We start from the raw sequence: 23240 nt of genomic DNA, 5'->3' as shown, positions 1-23240 counted from the left end.
TTCCTGGTTTTCCTGTTTCCTATTTTGCCCTTGGAAAATAAGAGTCTGAACCTAGGCTTCAGACTTCAAACACAAGTTTTCACTTTGGAGGGTTATAAAACAAAATAGGCAGGGGTGATGACAGGAGAGACGGGATTACCAGAAGGAAAGAAAAGATGTTGCTGAATGGAAGGACAAGAGAAGAGAAAGGAAGCTGCCCATTTTACACACATGACAGCAGCAAGTCAGCCAGCAAATAACAGCTGCCACTCAGCAATACTTTTGTCTCCTTGAAGGAGATATGCCAGCAGCTGCCATGAGGAAAAAAAATTAGTTACTTTACAAGCTGTATTTACTGGTTCCTTTCTCCCATTTTCATTAAATACATTATTTAAAAACAGTATCACCAGCATTCACTGGATATTAAAGCCTTTCAATGCTCTCAATTTTAATGGTGATTTCTGCATATCCCAGTCATCATCTTCCACCAGCAATATGTGCTAGAGAGCTACAGAACTATAATGACACATTGAAATATAATGTATTCAAAGTTAGTCTGCCCTCACAACTTCACCTATCTACAGATAAATGGTTAAAGATCAGAGTCTCAATATTTTCAAGAAAAAATGTCTGGCTGCACAGCTATTTCCTCCAGTTTGCAATGAGATAATTTGCTGCTCTAGAAGGTACATCGCTGGATATCTTGTTAAAAAACCAAACTAATGACCTCTCCAGAACCCAAACCCACAAACCCCACAAAATTAACAGAAAAAGTAGAGCTCAGAAGGATCTGCAGATGTTCATCTAGTCCATTCCTTTTTCCATGGGGATAAATTACAGCTCCATCATGCCTGGCAGACAGCCTTATTGCCATGTTTTAATGACTTCCAGTGCTAAAATGTTGCAGGGTTATACAAAAACAGTATTTCTAACACTGTTTTCTAATGTTCAGAATGAAAATTCAATTTAAGTGTAATATCATCTGTCTTCTGTGAACATGGACATCCTGGGCTTTTGCGTCTAACTATCTGTATAGCTTTCAACACTATTTAGGTTACTCTGCTGTCATGTCTCCCCTGAGTCTTCTCCTCCATAGATAAAACATCCCAATTCCTTCTCTCTTTCCTCACAGGTCACGTTTTCTTGAAGCACAGAACACAGAAATGGTCAAAAAGGGTCTCAAAGGTCAGTAATGATCCCAAATGGCATCTTGCTTGTAGTATTATATGAAAAGAGGTGTGTAAAACTGTACAATACCCTTACTTTACTTATGCCATATATGATCAACAATACCAATACAAGAGTAAACAAGACTATTGTCATGCTGCAAAAAGAAAAAATATCTAGGCTGAATTTAGGTCAACTTACTCAATCATGAACAACAGTATAGACAGTTTCATTTCTGTCAGAATGGTTAAAAAATAATCTAAAGAGTAGTCAAATGATGGGTATTTTCTTGCTATTTTTAGGAATGGTACAATGGAAATGCTGGCACCAGCTTTCTTCAGTGATGTGATTATGTGTAAGATGTCAAGAGCATTTTACTTCAAAAGTATGTATTTTAATACAAGTAAAATGCAAATGCATGCAGAAGGGCACAGTATATGTAATAATATAAAAGTGGAAGACTTCTGAGCCTGTTAGCTCAGCCTGTTAGCTCTTCCATCTGTAACAGCCCCAAGGCAAATATTTCAGTTTCCTGGGGTTCTTCAATATGCTGTATCCAGAGTTTAGTTGTGCCAGCAACTTACAAAACATTATGAATGATGCAGTACTCTGCAATTCTCCTTGTCATGGTTACACACAGCCTTCCTGAAGATCACCCAAACTCCACTTCTTCCAGCAGCTGACATTTGGAATTGCTTTGACAGCACAAAGCTCAGTCCCAGCTAGGCTCAGCTTGCAGATCCAGGAACTGCTCCTTCAGCCCTGGCAGAGGCAGATGTTCTGCACTTGCACCTTCAGGCTTTGCTCAGCAGCCGCCTCCGCTCCCACTGGGCCATCGGCTGCCACAGCCCATAATGTCTTACTTGGAGAGAAGGTACTAACGACACACATTGGAATATTTATCTAGCTTATGTCTCTCCTGGGAGCATTTAGACAGTCTTCAGGACCTAAGAAGATGTAGTCTTAAGCAGAACTGCTTCTAACAGGGAATATTACTTAGGAAATATTTAAATATTCGCTCCCTTCTATGTTGTTGTGTCACAAGACATAAAAAAGCTATTAAAAGAGCTTGATCACTACATAACCAGTTGACACCTCCACACTACAAATGATCTCAAAACAGTCTAATGAATTACTCCCAAGTGAAATGCAAGCAATAATAAAATAAAATGAATATTTCTCTGTTCAATATAATGGAAGAGATATAGGAGCTTCTGTCAGTTGCACCAAGAATTATTTGTTGAGGAGAAGGAATAAATTCACCCTGCAAAAATTTCAGGCATACGAACACTTGTTTCAGAACTAAGTCAACAAAGTTATTTACAAATTACCATTCTTCAGAAAATGACAATAGGAAGCAGCCCACCCTCCAGAAATAAATTCATACCAAGCAGAGCATTTCTGTGAGGCCTGGCACATTCTACCAACACTAAGCTAAAGATTGTAGATATCCTTGAGTGCTGATACTCATAGATCCAGATGGATAAACAAATGGCCAGAAGAGTAGAATCACAATCAAATTTCTAGCCAAATAAAAAAGTTACTTAAACTGTAACTTAATTTCTATTATATATGCAATTGCAAAATCTTCATTAGCACTATGATACCACCCCCCTTCTGCATTTATGAGCCAATTATTTATTCTATCACTTTATATTCTACAAAGATGAGCTGCTAACCAGTCATTGTAAATGATAAAGAAAAATTAAAAGATGAAATCTACTGGACTGTCATGCAAATCACTTCGTGCTGAATCACAATATATTCAAAATAGTTGCCACCTGCCTCCTTCAAAACCTGATAATACTGGATTGTGTTGTCTTTTTACCAATTTGTCTCATTTCAACCAATTCAAATTTTCACCTGGTCATTTCACACAAGCTGAAACAGTGTCCAGTCTTCTAAAGACTGAACCCACATCTTTCCGAATGAGCTCTGAAGGAAAAAAATCACTGAAAATTCACTGAGCTCATACTCCTTCTACCAACATTACTGTTTTGACTAAATGACAGGTACCAGTGGCGGCAGGTGACAACTCTGAGTTTCGTAATTAAAGCTCTGACTGTACATTGATTCTATTTAAAGCACTGAACTTATAAAGATAATGAGCTTCAATATTGCCCGTGTTACCACAGACCCCTCACCCTCCTTGAGCAGTTTGATCACTCCTGCTCAAACCCCCCATGATCAGAGCACCTCCCTGCACTGGCAGTATTGAGAACAGGGACTGTACCGTCCGGCGTTGCCTGCTGCGGGGGTTTTTTACATTTGACGTAATCGTGGTCAACTGGAGTGGCTGTGTAAGGTGGGGATGTCAGACCTGGACCGGAGGAGGAGGGGAGGGAAGTCCCAGGGCCTGGCACTGTTCCAGCTGAGGAGTGAGAGTCTTCATCTATCATGCAAGCTTTTTCTCTGAGAAGGCAAGAAGAAATGTGTTTATATAGTCAGAACGTATACAAAGGGAAAAAAGGACACTACATGTTCTTACAGCATTTACAATAGAGCAATTAAATCTCACCAAGAAATTCTAAATGATAGATTTTTAGTAGTAGTTATATTCCTCCTTTGTCACTGGTCAATAATAAACCATTCCTTATTTTGTAGTTGTTCATGAGACAAATACTGAGGACTACAATCCCTCATCCTATAAATAAAGGTAATCTCCTTTTGCATTTTTTAACAGTTGATTTAAAAAATCAAATTTATTAATAAATAAAAACAGTGGCTTCAAAATGGATGACAAGATCAAAATTGTTCCATTTTCTTCCCTTCCCATCTCTTCTGTGCTAATTATTGAGATCTCAGAGTAGCATGTAATCTTATTCATGATACATGAAAACTGCAAACTTTACAATAAATTTTTTCACTTTGTTTTGTTTATGTTTTATTTAGTTTTACTTTAATAGTTTATTGTACAGTAGTTTATAAATATACATTCAGAGGATACTGCTGGAAACAAGTACTCACTTTTCTGCAACTTTTGGGGTGTTCTTCTCCTCACCCCTGGCAAAGGGTCCCTCAGCAGCTTCTTTCATGAAACTAACCAGTACCTCTGCATCTACTCCAGAGTCTGGCTTCCCCACAAGTTTCAAAATAGAAGCATGAAGTCGAAAATATACCTAAAAAACACCCAAGTCCATTTGGTCAGTAAAGCATTTGTAGCTCTGCAATCTATTACAAATAGTCTCTTTTCTATAGAATCTGCAGGATTTAGTTAAGGCAGCTACTTGTTACCTAAACTTAGCTGAATAGAACTTTCCCTGCCTTGGAAATTTTTTCTAAATTACAAGATCCAAACACTACAAATTTTATAACTACAACCTATGGAATACAACAAAGAAAGCTGAGCTGGTCTCCTTGCCAGGAAGTCACCACTGGGTATAATCTAGATCCACTGCTTTTCCCAGACAACACAGTGAAAGCAGAAGTTCCACCTCACATATGAACTTGTGCTTCCATAGGTACGACATGCCTGTGAATCCTATCGATGTCTGGTTTTTACAAAAACTAATGAACTGTGTGCAGCAAAATTCAGAAGTGGAATTGCTACCCACCTGTCCAAACTGCCTTTAAAACAAAATCAGTCTGAATAGCAGGCTCCATTTTACTCTCCAAGTCTGTCTTGCAAACGTTCCCCGATGCAGAGCACCCTCTACATGTGCCTAACGATCTGTAGAGAACAAGGTTTCAAGCCTACAAATTTAACTTTCTTTTACCTCCAACGCTTCCATGGCAAGTTCTGGTGGATTATGGTAGTGAATCTTCTTCGGGTACCGAGCAGCCTCCTCGTGCAAGTAATGCCCTGCCTGTTTGTAGTGCAGCAGGTACACAACAGGAGGCTGCTTCTGCTTCTCAGCAATCTTGCCCAGCATGTAGTGGATCAGCCACTCCTCCTCGTCCCCGTCGCCCTCACAGCGTGACGCCGACGTGAAGCACACCTTGGCTGTCTCCAGCATGCTGTCCCTGCGCTCCTCCATCTACCACCCAGCCCAAGGGGACAACACAGAACACACCAATTCACCACTGCTCATGTGGAAAACTAAAAATACACTACTGCCTATATAAAAACACTCAAACAAGGTACTACTTTTAAATATTTTCAACCTGAAAGACATAGAAGTGATTAAATACATCTCAAGTGATCAAACATACCCCAACAACTCAAAAAGTGTGTTTAGGGATGGGTTTTTGTTCACTCCAGTAATTGCTGACACAAACAACCAGAACAAAACAGTAAGACAGAAGTGTAAGAATATGCATATAAATATAAATCTGAAAGGTAACAACCCAATATTCATGTCTGCAGAAATTCTACCACTTTTTTGCAGCTGTAATTATCTTAACTCTTCAAAGAAAAAAATTATTTGCTTTGTTCTGCAACTGAAATCTGCTAGAGCCACTATGGACCACTCTCATTTGTGAAGAAATGTATTTCATCTTGCTTGCAATGTATCTAATTTTGAGCTGAATACTCTCCCCACCCCACCCTGCCAAAAAAAATTAAAACCAGCAGCATAAATTAAAGTTAAATGCCAATAAATTCATGTAAAAAAACTAGGTCAAAAGATGCATTAATGTAATTTTCTCTCTTTGAAAATGAAGTTTATAAATTTAAGCTGTGTGGCTATAACCAAGAATTAAAACATAACCTTTTCTTTCTTAAACATTTTGCAAGAAGAGAATAATGAAGTTTTTATGTATGAGAAACACATTCCTGAAGAGAGGTATCTCTGGAAGTGAGATGAAATTGTTTCAATTTATCTTTCATTATAAAAGAGCTTTTCTTACTAAATTATGCATTTTTAATATATTCAGTTGAAAAAAAATGAAGATTTAAGTAGTCCTAAATAAACATTCTCATTTAATCCTCTACTTCAGATGACTGCTCTGTATTGCTCCTTTTATCTGATAATTTAAGTAACTCCAGCATTATACCTGGAAGTCTTCAACAAATCCCTCATAGTCAAGAGGCCGCAAGACCATAAGACCAAACTTCTGAAAGCTCAAAGGCATAAAATGTAGTAACTTCATTTTCTGAGGAGTTAATTTTGGAGCTGTTGGATGCAATAACCCTCCAAAACAAAACTCTATCATTAACTGTCATTTCAAACATACTATTTAATAAACAATTTGTTCTCTTTTAACATGCAGGTTGACATCATCTTTTTTCTTAGATGAGAAAGCGCCTGTGGGAAGTGCAGTGTTAATGCAGTGCTGGAGGCAGCTCAGAGGCAAGACTCACCACCTCTCTGTAAATATTCTCTTGGAAGTAAATGGTGCTCCCAGCACTGACCTCTGTAGCTAAAGCACTGAAAGTTTTACATATTACAGCAGAGGAGCAGCACTTCCTTTTTTTCTGCTTCCAGCTGCAGACTATTGGAAGTCAGAATAGCTGAATCAGAAATGGAGTTCACTGGTCCAAAAAGACAGACCAAACATTTTCCCAAACAACTCTTATCACTGTCAGGGTGTATTTAGAATTGCTCATTTTGGTTTAACAATAAACTTCTTACTAATCTAATTTTTTTTACCTTCCTTATGCAGAAAGACCTAATGAATTCATAAAAATGTTTTCAATGGATATTCTACCACCCTTCTCACTTTGATCTTTTGTTTAAATAAATGGCCTAAAAACATAGAATCAGGGAAGGATGTATTTAGATACAGGAGATGACATGTGAACACAGATACCAGAGTAGTTCCTGATCTCTTTACTATTTAAATGTGTGTGCATTTCACCTTTTCCTAGAAACACTGTATGACATTTACAGAAAGGAAAGGTAAATATAATTCCCCTTTCCAGGAGGTTACAATAATTTCGTGTCACCTTCAAAAGATAATTCAAACATTAGGTTCAAACTGATTTTACACAGGAAAAAGAAAGGAAAAAACCCACCTTCAAATGCTGCTTGATACCACCAGTTTACATGCATATTGGAATTTCCAGTATTACTAAGTAACCAGCCATACAGCCTCATATGTGGAATATAGCATGCAAATACTTAATAAAAATTTTTACTATGTTAGAAAAGATAATTTTAAGTATTTAAAACTTCACAGTTCTCTCTGTTAGATCCCACCTGCTGCACAACTTCAGGGGGAAGTTCCGATTTCCACTGCTTAAGCTGTCGGGATGCAAAGGAATGTAGGGCATAGGAAATGGTGCCATATTCGATCCACAAGGACAGGTTGGAGCTGTCAATCTCCAGGGCTCGTTTGAAGCAGTTCAGGACAGGGGTAGAATGCTTCCAGATTGGGCCATCACTCTTCAGTTCATTGGAGTTCAACTTGTCCTGAATGCGACTCGCTCGAGCCAGAGCCATGCCAGCCCAGGAGTCAAACCTACGCAGGCAGGAACACAACACATAAACAAACTCCCGAACATTACACTGAAGGTATAGACAGGATTCATCTCGTTATATCTACAACTTTTGCCTCCTTTCATCACACACTCTCTCAAAACAGATTTCTGCACTTCCTCCTCCCCTTAAAGTAGAACACAAGCTGTATAGCCTGAATCATATTGATTTTGTTAAAGGGGTTTCCTGATAAAGCAGAGTCCCCAGGAATTGCCACACATGGAAAAGAGATGAAAAATCAAGATTTATTTGCCGTGCAAAGCCAGAATATCTGTATTTCTAACAGCAGCACTCCCATTTTCTTTTCCTCAGTAACCCCACTGTCCAATCCAAACGTTGCCACCCTTTATTTCTGTAGGCCAGCAGACAGACATTATGACTCCTTGCATTGCTGGACTCCACTGTGAATAATCATAATCATTTTCCAACATAAAAATAATAAAACCAGAAATGCATTCAAGTAGGAAAATTCTAATGACCTAAAATGGTAATTTCTGACTGAGGGATTCTTCAGGGTCCAGCCCTGTATTTATTGGCAACACAGTCTGAACGGTGCTTTCCATAGGCTGCAATCTCACATTAACACCAGGGTTCAGCTGCTCTGGGGTTTTTCAATTGTACCATGATTTTAACACTAAAGGAATAACCATAATGTTCTCATATTTTTGCTTGCAATGTCTTCTGATTCTAACTGAAAACCCATTTCTAGGTCAAGTGACCTCAATAGTCAGATTCCTAAGGGGAATGGAACAGGAACTGTAGTACAGACAAATCCCATCTAATTTGACTGGGGTAAAAATACTATGCTATCACATAAGGCATCTTCTGAGCAACAAAATGTCACACATTAAAATAAAAATGCATTCCATTAATTTATTTATGAGTTTAGGTTTTAGAATACCAAAACTACAGAAAAAATGGGTAGGGGATTGTATTGGTAATTTCTTAATCAGGCTTCAAACAAAAGTTGTAGCCATATACTAGTCCCAAATCCCAGACTAGAAGATGCAATAACATTAAACTACAGCTATTTCCTCTGAAGATTTCCCATCTAAAATTGCTCTGTGCCTTCACCTTCCCTTTTGTCTCTCTTACGTGACTGGATTTAGAAACAATTTTCTGGTCTCAAATCTATCAAATTAGCGTTTTTGTCACTGACCCTGATCTATCAACTTCAAGGAGAATTAAAATGATAACTAACACCTAATATGCAAACTCTATATTTAATCAGTAAATAGAAAGGTTATTTAATTTAATTTAGAAGACTGATATTCAGAATATGCTTTAATTTTAAGATGAGAGAGCTTAATCTTGATGGTATTTCAGTAAGTTGTAAATGATCAAGAAACAAGGTGGCTTTGTTTAAATATCACTCAAATACTTTACTTGTATTCTCTGTGTTGTTCTCTAGCAGCAAAATCAACACTTTCAGAAAGAGGTCAGCCTAGACAGTTAATCCACTAAAGGATGTTATTTGTGCTATAGATACACTATTAAATGGTAACATTTTTCACTCCTTATCATGCATGAAGATGCCAAGGCAAAGAACAAAATGTTAAACAGTCAATTCTTCACAGTTATTCTTTTCTTTGAATTTAGCTTCCCCCCCACTTTCATATTTTGGTTTTAATTTCAAAGCAATCAAATATTTAACCCTACATTTTGGTTTTTGGTTTTTTTGTTGTGTTGCTTTAGAGATGCCCTTAATTATAACAATGGACCAATGATAATGGATTGAAGGTGAGAGTTTAGGTTTTTGGGGGTTTTTTTTCACACCTGAAACCAGGTGCAAACCAGACTGCAAAGTCTGCTTTGCAGTACTTAAAGAAGTGAGAAGAATGAAGGACGTGCAGCAGGATTCAACAATACTGACCTGTTTGGACAAATACAAATGTCATGCATGTAAAACTTAATGGCCTTAGACTGCTCTTTGTTCTTGAAATGATAGTCTGCCAGAAGATAATACAACTCAGTCACGACTGGTGGAGAATAGTCTGCACCCTCTGGGAGAGATGGTGCCTGAAAATAAAAAAGGCGAAGGTAAAGGTTCATATCACGTAAAAGATTCATATTAAATGAGCTGCACACTTGCTTCTTCCTTGTAGTGGAAGCAGCTTTTCATCACAGAATATGAAGGCTTTGAATATGAAGACACTGAAAGCATTTCACAGATATACAGAGCACTTACAAACACTAATGAACATCTCATGCTGACTGTATTTTACCATTCAAAGACTAAACTTTGGTGGTATCATCCTTGTTTTACTTAAATGCAATTATCCCAGGAAATGCACCATCACGGAATAAATCATTCCATTTATAATCTCAAAGTCAACATAAAAATAGCAGCAACAATTTTTACTCCCTTCAGTTTAATTCTTTAAAACCAATTCATTCTACCTTGCTGGATGTTCCTTCAATATAGGCAGATACAGTCTCCAGGCTTAGCATAGGCTTGTCTGTTCGAGGAACAATTGTAGCAGTTTTCTTTAGAAGGTTGGCCAAATCAGCAGACACTGTACTGGTTTTGTAACTATCAAATTCTGGAAGAGTTTTAGGCTTAAAATACTCAAACATGAACAAAGCATCTTCCCATGTCAGGTCAACCTGAGAAAGGAGGTAGATGAGAGGAGGGGAAAAAAGGTATTTCAAATTCCAAAATTCAAGTCTACTAACGATGGTTTTCTATAGCCTTTCTAGTTCATAAGAACATACACGTTACTCCAGAAGGAACAAAATTAAACCTCCCAAGAACAGAGCTAAAGGTGATATTAATTTATGCTGCTCACAAATACAATATACTGCTCACTGATTTAACAAACTAAGGTATAGCTCTTAGTGTGTATCACTGAAGTCAAAAGAAATAAAGTAAAAATAAAGTCATTCTACTTGCTTAGAAGAGTTGCTTAGAAAAGTTGTTTATAAGCAAGAATCAAATGTAAACATCCTGAATGACACTGAGATCATGGGTAAGATATGGAGAAGAACTCTGCACCTTCCATTTCAGTCAAACAAGAAGAGTAAATGGGAATTAGACAAAATTCTGAGACTCAAAAATCTTCAAACTCTCTATAAAAAGTTACTTCCACAATTTATTCTTCATTTTCCCTTCACTTTTCTTTCTTGAAAGCAGTAAAAATACCCAAAACAATTTACAGTTCTCTTCTGCTAGACTAAGTTTTTTCCTTTTATCGTTCACCTTACCCTTACAGTAAATTTTGCTCTACATTGAAAAACAGGGTAATCTCTTTATACCTCCCTTTTTCTTATTTATACCCTTTTTCTCATTATCTTCACTAAGAGGTACATTTAACATAAAATATTCCCAAATATTCAGTGAACAGTAAAGTAACAGTATTTGTGTATTTAAAATGGTTTGTGCAACAGAGCCAGACAATCATTTTGCTTGTATGAAAACAGTTTTGATTGATAATTCTATGATCACTTGCAAAGTGGGAAAATAATCTGAGAGTTTTAAACAAAATCAGTGATGTTTCAAGGCAGGGCATTGCATTGCTGACCTGTGTTTTTCTCTCCCTCCCTTAATATTACAACCATCTTTCAGACGTACTCTGTAGTTCCTCTTCTTCCAAATTCAACTGACTTTCCCATTTCTCGTAAACAGCTACCAGGTATTTACCATTAGAGATGTCAAAATAAGTTGCAAATTTTTAACAGTGACATTTTTCACTTTCATAAACTGCAAGGCTGGCTGCTAAAGTTCTCTTCTCTCAAGCTGACTTTTCCTCTATAAATTTTCCTCAACCTTGAACTTCTTCTCAGCTGAAAACAGGAAAATGATAGCTTAATAATTTCTTAGTATTTTCAAGATGGCAGATTACTGTGGATAACACTACAGTGGATAAGACTACACTAGCATTTAATTTTAAGTAGCTGACTTGTTATATTTAAAATTAAAAAAATATGAAAACTCTTATTTTATTCTCTATAGCACATAAAATACATAAAATTTACTAGGAAATAAAAGTAATCTTTCTACAAAATATATCAAAGTGCATTAGAACAAACCAAGTGTGCATCTTTCATCGCTTCAGGATATTCCACTGACGTTGAATAATACATAACTTACCTGCTGTACTGAATGTTCTTCTAGGTACCTTGCTTTGCTTTTTTTGCTAGGGAAACCATATAAACAATAAAAACACTGTTCTAAGGCTGTTTCCAGCTCCTCTTTGTATGGATGAGTATCTTCAGAAGTGGATGCTGCAAGTTCTTTTTGTAGTACCTGAACCTACAAGCCAAACATCAAGGAAAAGGTCATCTGAAGATCACAGTAAGCTACCCAGCTGTCTGAAGGTAGATGATGAAAACAACTTTAAGGGACAACATGTATTTTTCCCTAATAACAACCAAGTATTACACCTGTATTTCTGTAAACTAGTCTCACACAAGTCATTCCAATGGCACTGCAGCTGCATTGAAGTGCTTGTATTTTGCTTCCTATGCTAATTCATGAACTCTTATCTTTAATCAATGAGATTAAATATCATGTTTCAGACTGAGACTCGATAAAAGTTCTCCCCTACATACCAAGTTGCTTCTGTGAAGATAAACACTGCAGTTCAACCCTGTGAATAAGGAAAAGGTACAGGAGAATTTCTGCCCTAATTCACAAACACCAATTTTCTCTGCATGGAAAAAGCATGATGGAGAGGACTTTGCAGAAAAAGAAGAGACAGTTAATGAAAATCTGGCTAAAAGGACTATAGAACTGCACAGTATGAACAGTATTACACAGATGGCTACACACCAAGGAAAGTGGCTGGATTGATCCCAAATGACTAAACACTGTGGCAAGTTGCTATCTTTACCTTCAACACTACAAGAGAAAGTACCCATCAGTGGCATATTTTGGAAGATGCTGATACTTTAAGACATTCATTATAAAAACTGCAACTGAATGCCAAAAGAAGAAAGGTAACTCTTTGAAAATTCTCACTAAGCTTCCATAAAAAACAAACCAAAAAGGAACACATTCCAGGAAGACATTTCAAGGTCAATAAAAATATGTTTCCCAAGAATAATCTGTGTAGGGGGATTCTGGATATTTATTTCAAAACCAAAAAAACTCCCACGCAACCACTGAGGTTTAAGATTCTATTTCAATGTGTTCCACTATGAAATTTCAATTAAAAAAAACAAATGTTTATTTGTGACCATTTATCATTTTTCAGCATCTAGGATTGCAAACTCAATTATTTATGTATAATCCTACAAGAAGGTTCTCATCATGATGGGCATTCCTGTCAATACAAACATTGCATCACAAGGCAAAAGTCTGTCATTCTACTTGTAAGAAGCCCATTTCTAAGTACTGGGATTAAAAATAAGATGCTGATTCTCTTCTGAGTAAAATATATGTGCTAAGATCAATGTACCATTTATTAAGAGCCAAACCCCTGAAAAAAAAAAAGCAAAGACAATTCTTAGAAAGCATTTCAGTGACATTTTGAATCACAGCAGACTTAATCATACTAAGTCCCAGCAGACACCTTATTGCCACTACTTTCTTTGTATGCATTTATGAAGAACATTTGAAATTTATGAAAGTGTAGCTAAATAATCTAAAGAAAAACATAAGCATCAGAGGATACTATAACAAAAGCATGATATTCCTACTGCTGCAAACAAAAGCACATCTAACGGCAGTAACAGAATTCTCACATGAACAGTGTTCAAAACAATCTCCTGTGTTCATATTCAGCTTTTAAGTTCTTGGCAGAAATCCAGAATTGTTCCTAATAATTCAGACTACTGCTAAAGGACTTAACTACATATTAACATCTTCTCTTGCATAGCCCATTCATCCACAAGCAATATAAGGTCTTCGAGCAGACAGTTCACCTACAGAAGGTGATCATTTAATAATAATCTACAAAATACATTTCATTTAATAATAATCTATGAAACATTTTTTACATTCTTGAAGCTGCTTTTCTCTTCAAATAGTTCATCCAATTTTATCTTTGTCTTTCCTTATCCTTCCAACACCCTCTTGTCTCTGTAAACTGAATTCTTATGTTTAATATAGTACTCTATATGTTTTAGTTTAAGAAGGGGGCAATTCTGTCAGTGAAAATGGAACATTTTGTTTAAAGTATCTGATGACATTTTCAAAGATCTCAGTGTAAATACATTCCCAGCTCTCAGTTATCTGTACTTTACCCAGGTTCACAGACCATACCCTGTGACTCCCCAGGCTGAGGATACAGGCACATTGTACAGACACAATTTAGACTCATCACGTAGGAGCATGACATCCATGGGCAAGCCTGGAGCCTGGAACAGCCTATCCATTTTCATGAAGCATGGGGCCTGAGCTAATAGGCCCTCTGGATCCCTGCAGGGGCAACTTAGGTGTATCAGCATTATGCTCCTAATACCAGGGAGGCTGAGGAGAGTAGGACACAGAGATAATCTGATAGTTCTACCCTGAATCAGCCTCAATTCAAACACTGTTCATTCACTCCAGCCCTGCCAGGGTGAGCTGACTCCTGCAGAACCCCTCAGGCTCTCTCTGCCATCCTTCCCAGCTGTCTAAATTACTGTCCTGGACACGCTGCTGCTCAAATGCAGAGGTAGATGGGGTCTGGCACTGAGCTGTGGCTAATAAGCTCCAGGGAGTGCTGAGACAGGAAATTAAGAGATTCCTGAGTAGCTCTATGCAGAACTAATCATGATTTTCTCTTGGCTGAAGGTAATAAACCTCACTGAAGTCAAGCTGAATCTGTAAAGTGCCACTGAAATGTCCCTGCAGAGCACAGCCCAATGGATGCCACGGCACTGAATTATCTGGGATTTGCCAGCAGCCAGGCTATCCCAGGCTGTCAGTGCTCTGCTCAGGGAAACAATGACTGTACTTGGCTTTCTAAGCTAAGATAAAATGAGCAAACACACAGAAATATTCTGCTTCAACCATGGGAAATTTCTTTTCTGGTGGAACAATGAGACCTCAAGGAATAATCTTAAAAATGGTCAACAATGAATGGGTAAGTCCTTTAATATAATAAAACTACAGAATTAGTGCCCAGACACCATTTCTGGAGCATGTTAGATGTAACACAGCCATCCAAACAACAGAGCAAAGAACAGCCTTCAAACACAGGGAAGTGAACGGCTGAAGTAATTCTTCACCCTCATCATTGTTCAACTGATGAACTCTATGTGTATATTTTAAATAATTTTAGTTACTAACATGAAAACAATAGAACTACTGTTTTTTTCAGACTGTGGTATAAAATCAAGGCAGGTATAACCAAACAAGACAAATTTATCAACAGCAGAAAGATTACAGCTTCATTATCTTCAGATCAAATCTGGGTAACACCACAGATGTGGGAGCAATCAGCAGCATTCCAGATGTGTAACTGAGGGCAGACGATGGCCTGCAAATCTTTACTCTCATAATTTGGAAGAAACAAATAACCAAGTTATTCAAAATTGTATCTTCTTGTCTGACAGTTTAAATATGCTCTTTTTACATGATAAATAGTATTTATGTACACAGAAAATGTGCAAACTTCACCTAACACTTCACAAATTCAGTTCTGTAAAGTGAGCAACTTATTTAGAATCACTGAGACAAGATGAATATGGAATCCCACTGTGTTATTTTAGCAGCAATTTTAAAGATGTAGCACTAGAGGGATTTTTATCTTCTGAATGATGTACAGTACTATCACACTGCTTGGTTATTCCTACTTCCCTTTCAAATCCCACAAACAAAATAAAATACTAGCACATGATGCAAAACAGGAGGAAAACCAGAAGAAAACAATTATTCTTCTCAGTAAGGTAGATGGAAAGTGGATTGAAAAGTGTATATTTATAACATGAAGACAATGCAAAGAACAGTCTAATATAACTTAGAAGGTGTTTGCTGCTTGGAGATGTCGCTGGGCCAGATGACTTTCAGATATTGATCTGAATCAATCTCAATTATTCCACAATTCTACTTACATAGAACTTGAGCAGAGCACCATCTGAATTGCAACACCAGGATCTTCTTCCCAAATACTCATGAGCTGTGTTCAGCAGCATAAGTGAAGAAGGCAACATAGGGGTATCAGGACTCACTGAAAGAAAGAAATTGGTAAATATTAAAGTAGCACAGAACAGTTAAATCTGAGTCAATGCCTGAACTGGCAATAACCTTTCTTCTGTGGGAAGAAAGTGCTGCTTGCACAGCCTTCTACTCCCTTCAGCCAGCAAGGTAAGACAATGAACAAGTACTTTATTGTTTATATTCCTGAGCTAGATGTTACAGAGCTCAGGTCAAATACATAAAAGTGAAGAAATAGTCCACCTTCTTCTCCCTGGTTCTGCTGCTGCTGGCAGCAAAGGGATCGAAAAGCATCTTCCTCATGCTGGATGATCCTGTGCAGGATAATCCATGGAAGCACTGAGGAGACATATGGCTCTTTTGGTTCTTCCTGGACAGCCATGCTGCAGTCTATGATCTAATAAAGAAATAGACATTATACAGACAAAGTGATACAAAATAAAGGTGTGAATCCTTTCCAAACAACCCAAAGTTGGCAACACACTTTACCCTAAGGAAATGATCAAAAGTTGAGACTCAACTTCTCACAAATCGCTATAAAAATGCTAGAAATCGGTCAATCAGTAGGGGAAGGGTAGATTATTTCCCCTACTCTGACATTCCTCTTGCACCCTCATTTTCAATCGAGAGGTTTCTCTATTAATACGACATACAAACAATTCATAGTAGGCAAATAGGTGTGTTCAGTGAACCTCTATTATACTGAAGACTACGACAATGCTCACATAATACAGTAATGCTCATCTCACCAAAAATGTAACAGAAATGTAACCAAAGCCTTCACTGTGAGTGGGTGGGAATTCAGAGAGCAACTGTATCATGCCTGAAGGTCTGCAGCACACAACACATCTTTCCTGGTGCCAGTGCACAGGTTACCTGGATCAGGTTGTTTGTTAAGCGAACGAGGCTTGGTGTTACAGAAGAGTCTTTCAAGATGCTGTTAACTGATGATAATGAAGTATCTATTCCTGTGAGCAGCTGTGTTACCGTAGCAACCCACTCCTCTTTAGCAGAGGCTGCTGTCATATTAATCATCTGCTGAATTGCTTCATTCAAGGCAACATCTGAGCATTCAAAGCATTGCTTGTAATCTTTCAGTTTGAGCAGGGAGTCCTAGGGAATGTAAATATGAAAAAGATCTATTATAACAATGAAGAGTTTATTTTAAACATGAAGGCACAGCAGGGCAAAGCAAAACACTATATTCAGTTAATGTGATTACTTCAATGAAACATAACAGAACACCCTTAAATACAACATTAAAAGGACAATAGGAGGTGCATGGATCCTGGATGACAAGTACACAAGTAGGATCTAAATACAAAAAAATCATCACATCTTTCTGCTTTAATGAGAGATGCGAGGAAAGAAAACAGGAAAGGGATAGCTGTAGGTCTGTAATTCTAATGATCTACAGCTGAATAGAACCCTTACAGAAACAGGGTTTAGATCTCTATGATCTTCTGCTACCATTTTATCACTTCATAAACAACAAAATAGCAACTCTAAGACCAGTGTAACAGCAACATTCTCCTGCTTCTTTCTGCTCTGAAGAGGCTGGCTCATGAGATCGCATGGAAGCTGTAGGACTTGGTTCAGTCCAGTTAAAAGACCATCAATCTCTTTTTGTGCAAACTTTTTTCCCCCCAAATTACATAGTATGTTCAAATTGTTCCCACAGCTAAGCTCATTTATACACTTGTTTTTACAGTGTCAAATGGACTAACTCCACAGCAATGTAGATAATGTAGATAATAACAAACTGCATGTATCAACAGCTTCTCATTCACGCAGGAGAGTGACTTTATAGCATAAAAATCATGAATATATTAGATAACCAAGTTTCAGAATGGTTCTAAGTCACCATATAGTCAACAGCAGTATGAATTCATCCATAAAATAACTCAGCAAATGATTCAAGTTTCTGTTCATTTTATGGATGCCTCAATACCTTATATCTTTAGCCACATTCTCAGTCAGCAAAAACTGGCACATTGCTAATGATGTCGATAAAGCTGTGCTCTTCAGAGCACTTCCAGATTTGGTTCCATGTTTTGCTGTGTAAATAAGACTCATTAACACCCACTCTAGAAATCCTTTCCTCCTGTTTTCAGGAATAAGTCTTAATCCCTTACAAAGACAGAATTTTCAAGAACAAACCAAACCTGCAGGAGAAGCAGCTGTGCTGGTCTCTCTGGTATGGATGTTACAAACTCCAGATGTTTTGCTCTGCCATAGCCATTAAAGCACAAGGTTGGACGGAGCAGATGCACCACTGCATTATAATCTCCTGCCTCATACAGTCGCTGGATCTCTTCCAAGGACTGGCATCTCTCCAGAGATTTTAGGTTCTTTTCAATCTGCAAACATCACAGATGAGATAATCTAACTTTTGTTTTCACATCTATTTGACTACTGACACTTCTCCCACCAGTTTAGCTCTTAATGTTTAAGGAAAGAAAACACAGATTCAATAATCTACTGCTGCACATGCAGCAGCTGTAATATTTTTATTTTGCATAAAAGCAATCTAAAGATGTACAGGACCAATAGATCCAAAACCTGTAATTTTTGAAAAAGAGAGGGTAGTCTTGTCATAATCTTCAAACTACAAAACTCCCACTCTGAGATATAGTAAACTTCCATCACAAAAGAATTAATTCATAGATGACACTTGAAACTGGGAGAGATGGAGTGTGAGGGATGGAACAGGAAACATACACCTGCAAGTTAATTCTTACCTCTTCTAAAGAGACCACAGAGTCAACATGTAGATTAGGCAACCGTATTACAATGCTACACTCATTGCCAGCTTTAGCCTGTGTGGTAGTGGAGTTCTGTAGCATTTCAGTGCAGATATCATAGTTTTCAAGTGCCTGTTCCATGTCACCCTATAGAGACAGTACAGAGTAAAACAATCAACCAAAAAATACAAGAGTTCTGACTGCAGAAAGGGTCTCCAAAGCTTGAAGAGAACGTTTAAATTTAATGTAGGCACTGCCAGGGTGATTACTGCATGTACTACCAAATAAAGAGCAAATTCAACTGAAAATCTCCAATTAAAGCAAAAATATTTAAAAATATCTTACCAATTACTTCAATAACAGATAAAACAAATCAGAAAAATAGAACTCAGCTAGCATAAATTTGTGAGATTGGTCTGGAGTGCTAAAATCCCTTTCCTTTAAAAAGATGGAAGAGTAAATCAGCAAAGATAACTCTTCCATTTGTGCAGAAACATTGAGTCAAGAAGCATTCTCATATTCTGCAAAGGGAATGAATTCTACTTGCTCTGTGCAAAATAGTTACTGAAGTTGAGAGGTCAGGAAGGAATGCAAGCTGCACAGCCAAAACATAACACTGCATATCATAAGCAAAAAAAATGCCAGTAGCTGTACAGGAACTCTCATTTTTCCTAAGTAACTTTATTAGAAAGGAATCCTTAAGCGCAGAAAAAGAAAAAAAAAAAAAGGAAGGGAAAGAACAAGTTAATTCACACTTACAAAACTGATTCACAAAACTAGTTGACAATGGATTTAAACATAATTAATGCATAAAAAACCCCTCTTTGATGTCCCAAGGAAGCAATACTTAGAAGGGAAAAAAAAGATGGGGATCAAATAACATTTCTTCCAAATTATTCCCTTAGTGATAGGTTTAAAACCCTCTGCTCCAAAATCTGCATATTAAATTAAAAATCTTCAAAAGAAGAATCATGCTACCTTGGAAAAGCAGAGGGAAGAGTAATAAAACAGAGTCTGCTTCAGTTAAAATCTGCATTTTGGACTGGCTGAGACTTTGACAGTACCCATGAGTCCAGGTCCCCAAAATCCGATGTTCTACAGCTGCACAATACTATTCCAAATAATTTTAGTACAAATAGATTTTTTTTAAGCTGAGCACAAGTTAATGTAAACAAAGACTTATATATTAAACATATCTGAATATTTGTTTAACATGTGAGACCTCCTACTTCATTTCCACCTCAACCCTCAGGGACAGTTAACTATACTTAAAAGTAAAATGACATAGCTATGTTTTAAGCTTAAAAGAGCTGAGATTCCTGAATCAGCTGTATCTGAACAATATTGACTTTAATTTGGGAAAAGTTGTATTTGTTAAACCAAAAGTAAAACAAACCTGCAGTGCTAGAAAGCGAGCTTTCAGCCAATACACCCGAGTGACAAACTCCATCCAGCCTTCCTCAAACAAATCTCGCTGCGAAGATGCAAACGACAGCTGCAACAGGTCTCCCAAAAAATGAGTTCCTGGGAAGTCAGGCCCAAACTTTCCATTCACAGAGGCAGCAGGACAATTTCGTGGAGAGACTGCAAGTCAATTACCTATGTTTTATCATAAAGTTACCAGCATCCCATGGAAAGAGTCTCACATACTAGAGTTTCAAAAGTACTGATCTACTTAAAGGCAACCAATTGATAGACACCAACGAAACACAGATCTGGAAGATATTAAGAAAAAATAGCTCCAAAAGCTAATGAATTCCAGGAAACATTTCTTCATCTATCTTGAGTGTTTTTAGACTCGGAAATGACATCAAGTTCTCACCTGTAGAGCTCTTCCCTTTTGTCAGTAGCCACTGATCTAATTGCAGCTCCATGCAAGAAAGGCTCATCAACATCATATCCTTCAGAAAAAGTAAGAAAGTATCAAAAGAGTATTCAGGGGAAGAAGTATATTAAACGAAGAAAAAAATTTTAAAAAATCACTAAATTTGCAATTTACTTCAAAGAAAGCCTTCATCTTGTCCTCTTGGGATTTCTATTCCCAAGCTTTAACTACTTCTTCTGCCGATAAAGTGTATAATTGCATTTACAAATCAACAGGTACAAAACAATACTTAGAAGAAGCATTAAAAAAGAAAAGTCTCAGCTCATGAAAGAAGGTCAGGACAGCATTGTCTGATGTCAGAAAAAAGTGTCATCCTTATTTTTGTATCCGGCTGAAATAAACCACACTGAATTGCCAAATCATACTAAAAGCACGATTCCAGAATATAGCAGTAGCACTGATATTTGAAAAATAAGAAAAAATTTACATACAAGTAAGCAGTTATGCAGTAATAATGAGAACCAAGGGAATAAATTTATAAATATATTTACATATGTTTTAAAAAGGGCATGTATATGTGAAAAATATACATAAATAAGTCACAGGATGTATAAAAATTTAACATCTGCTATGTAGGGACACTTTTGTTTTGTAAACGACATCAATGGAACACAGCAATTTTCATAATTAATATTTCATTTGCAAATAAGTAAAAATACTTGATCTGAAAAAAATACTTCAAACCGAAGTCATACCAAAGGCAAACAACTTTCCAAACAAATACACACTGCTAACATTGAAAAGATAACATAGGCTGGCTCAGTGGAAAAGAAGTATCAGAAATGGTTTTATAATTCAAGAAATATCATCTTCTATCACTAAGCTGGTTTAACATTAATGCGAAGAACTTACTATTTTTTCTATTTGCTTTCAGGAAATTATGGATTTATAAAGGAAATAAAACGGTGATGACACTGAGGAGCTGCTTTTGGGTTGTTTTTTGGGTTTTTACCGTAAATTTCAGGTTATCTTAAAACTACGCTGTATTTACATTATTTAGAACAGCAGTGCTGACCCTAATCAGCCAGTGAGAACACAGCAGCCTCTGTATTGACCTGATGACAAAACAAAACTCTCTGCCAAATCAGAAGAAAAGGGAGGGAATGAAAAAGAAAGTGCAACAACAGAACAAAGGGTTAAAATATATCTCTGTCTATTTATTACCTTTCTATGCATGTGTGTGTTCATACACACGCATTATATATAGGTTATACTTGCATGTAGCATCACCCAGATCAGTTTAGGAGCACAGGAACAGCTCCAGAAGCTGCAGTGCACCACAGTTCAGGACAGATACTACAGCTGGGACAAGTAGCTCCCCACACAGAGCTAAGCCAAACTTGTGTCTGCTGGCTTTCAGTTGGGTACTTCTGGCAAATGGAGAGCAACAAAGCAGCAAATACAGAAATAAGGAAAAGGTTTGCATTACCTTGATATGTTGATTACTCGAGTCCCTCAGGAGGGGATTGGGAAGGCTACTACTGTGCTTTCTCCAGCTATTATAGATACTGAGGACCACCTCACACAAGCCAGGAGGCCACTTCACCAGGAACTTTTGGCTGATGACTTTTAGATATCTCATCATCAGTTCCAAGATCCCACCATTGTTCAGGTTATCCAGCAGGAATTCATGAACATCCTGTTTTTCTAGAAAGCAAACAAAGACAAAGCCATACATGTTTAAGGCTGAGGCAGATCATAACTTGAAACAAGTAAGTTTCAACAGTGTTTTATGCACTTATCTCACAGCAGTTCTTCTGTGCTGCACACATGCAGAATTCAGTTACTGCATTCCAATCTGTTTAAATGGGAAATTCCACACAATAAGGCTCTTGCACACAGTGAATTAAGCAATCCCTGAGATTTAGAAAATCACACCTTGTACCAACTGCAATATTTCTATACCGTAAAACTATACTTTTTAATATAGCATTCTTCTGTATCTTCTAGGTATGATAGGAAAATGCAAAACATAAAGCACACAATATGGAAAAAAACAACAGAGAAAGAATGGGGGATATAATGAAATCCATACCAGATTCCATAAATGTTGTAGAATCAAATGACATTCTATGTGGTCCAACATGCTGAAAATTCTCCTCTTTAATCTCTGATTGAACCTCGTAGTTATTGAATGGGTCCTCCTCCTCCTCAGGATCTAATTTCCTTAACCTGTGTGAAAGGGGGGAAAAACCCACAATGTCAATGAAGTCCTCATTCTTTCTTTCATTACTAAGTGAAATCTAAATATGGAATATTGTGCAAATTTTAACAGTGAAAATATAGTAACTGAAACAAATTCAGAGATTTGCATCCAGCTCCTAAATTTTGTCCAAATCAAGATTTCTGTATCTTATCCATTCTGACATCTGCATTATCCTCTAATTCACTTCAACAGTAGTAAAAGCTTTTCTATTTTTCAATTTTTACTCAGCAATTTTTACTAAAAGCAATTTTATTAAATTTATCAGATGATAACGCATCACATCTACTTCAAAAAATAACATGGGTCTGGTAGTTTTAAGGTTGGGGGATATCAATCAAACAAAATCCCACACAATTTTCTCTCTATGATACTGTCATAACAAAAGTTGTTGCTGTACAGTACCTGGAAGGAAGGAACTTCACCAACAGCTCTTGAAAGTCAACCTTCTCCTCTTTTTTACACTTGGTGTTCCGAACTCTAGCAGATCTCCTTTTTGCTGTTTCACCACTATCTTCTGTAATTCTCCTTCGCTTCACTCCTTTCTTAGATTTATCACCGGCAGATATGTCACCTACAATCATAATAAAACCCCCCCAAAGCCTGGCAGGTTAAATTGACAAAAAATAAGTGAGTAATCTTTTTTTATTTTTAAAAAATTAATTACACAGCAACACTTGAGATTCATTGGTTTCCTTCTGAAGACAGTGCCAAAAAAATCTTGTACAGATTTTAAATAAATATAGCTGGCAGCTTGGTCTTCTCAGGTATTTTAAGTGACACATGAACAAAAAGATAATCTATTCATCTTTTTGCAGAA

The 23240-nt window shown here is 37.1% G+C and overlaps 1 protein-coding gene across 7 annotated transcripts in view; it reads right to left on the bottom strand.

Moving 5' to 3' along the window:
* CABIN1 (calcineurin binding protein 1) overlaps positions 1–23240 on the bottom strand; it is a 104642-nt gene that overhangs the window by 73677 nt on the left and 7725 nt on the right. For 5 of the 7 annotated variants that reach the window (XM_085075938.1, XM_085075937.1, XM_085075943.1 and 2 more), the window contains 17 exons: positions 22826–22994; positions 22253–22389; positions 21647–21864; positions 20155–20233; positions 19729–19916; positions 18330–18479; positions 17754–17948; positions 16465–16701; positions 15832–15985; positions 15486–15601; positions 11596–11757; positions 9906–10112; positions 9379–9524; positions 7227–7488; positions 4863–5123; positions 4114–4265; positions 3380–3558 (listed from right to left, as the gene is read on the bottom strand). In XM_085075938.1, the coding sequence (XP_084932064.1) occupies positions 3380–3558; positions 4114–4265; positions 4863–5123; positions 7227–7488; positions 9379–9524; positions 9906–10112; positions 11596–11757; positions 15486–15601; positions 15832–15985; positions 16465–16701; positions 17754–17948; positions 18330–18479; positions 19729–19916; positions 20155–20233; positions 21647–21864; positions 22253–22389; positions 22826–22994 (3012 nt within the window). The remainder of the gene's footprint in view (positions 1–3379; positions 3559–4113; positions 4266–4862; positions 5124–7226; positions 7489–9378; positions 9525–9905; positions 10113–11595; positions 11758–15485; positions 15602–15831; positions 15986–16464; positions 16702–17753; positions 17949–18329; positions 18480–19728; positions 19917–20154; positions 20234–21646; positions 21865–22252; positions 22390–22825; positions 22995–23240) is intronic. The other 2 variants (XM_085075940.1, XM_085075941.1) reach the window with 1 other exon arrangement.

Source organism: Lichenostomus cassidix, chromosome 15 (genome assembly GCF_008360975.1).
Source record: "Lichenostomus cassidix isolate B80296 chromosome 15, HeHo_3.0, whole genome shotgun sequence".
Taxonomy (NCBI): Eukaryota; Metazoa; Chordata; class Aves; order Passeriformes; family Meliphagidae; genus Lichenostomus; species Lichenostomus cassidix.
The sequence above is the reverse complement of the archived record's forward strand: the minus strand, read 5'-3'. Positions and strand labels throughout refer to the sequence as shown.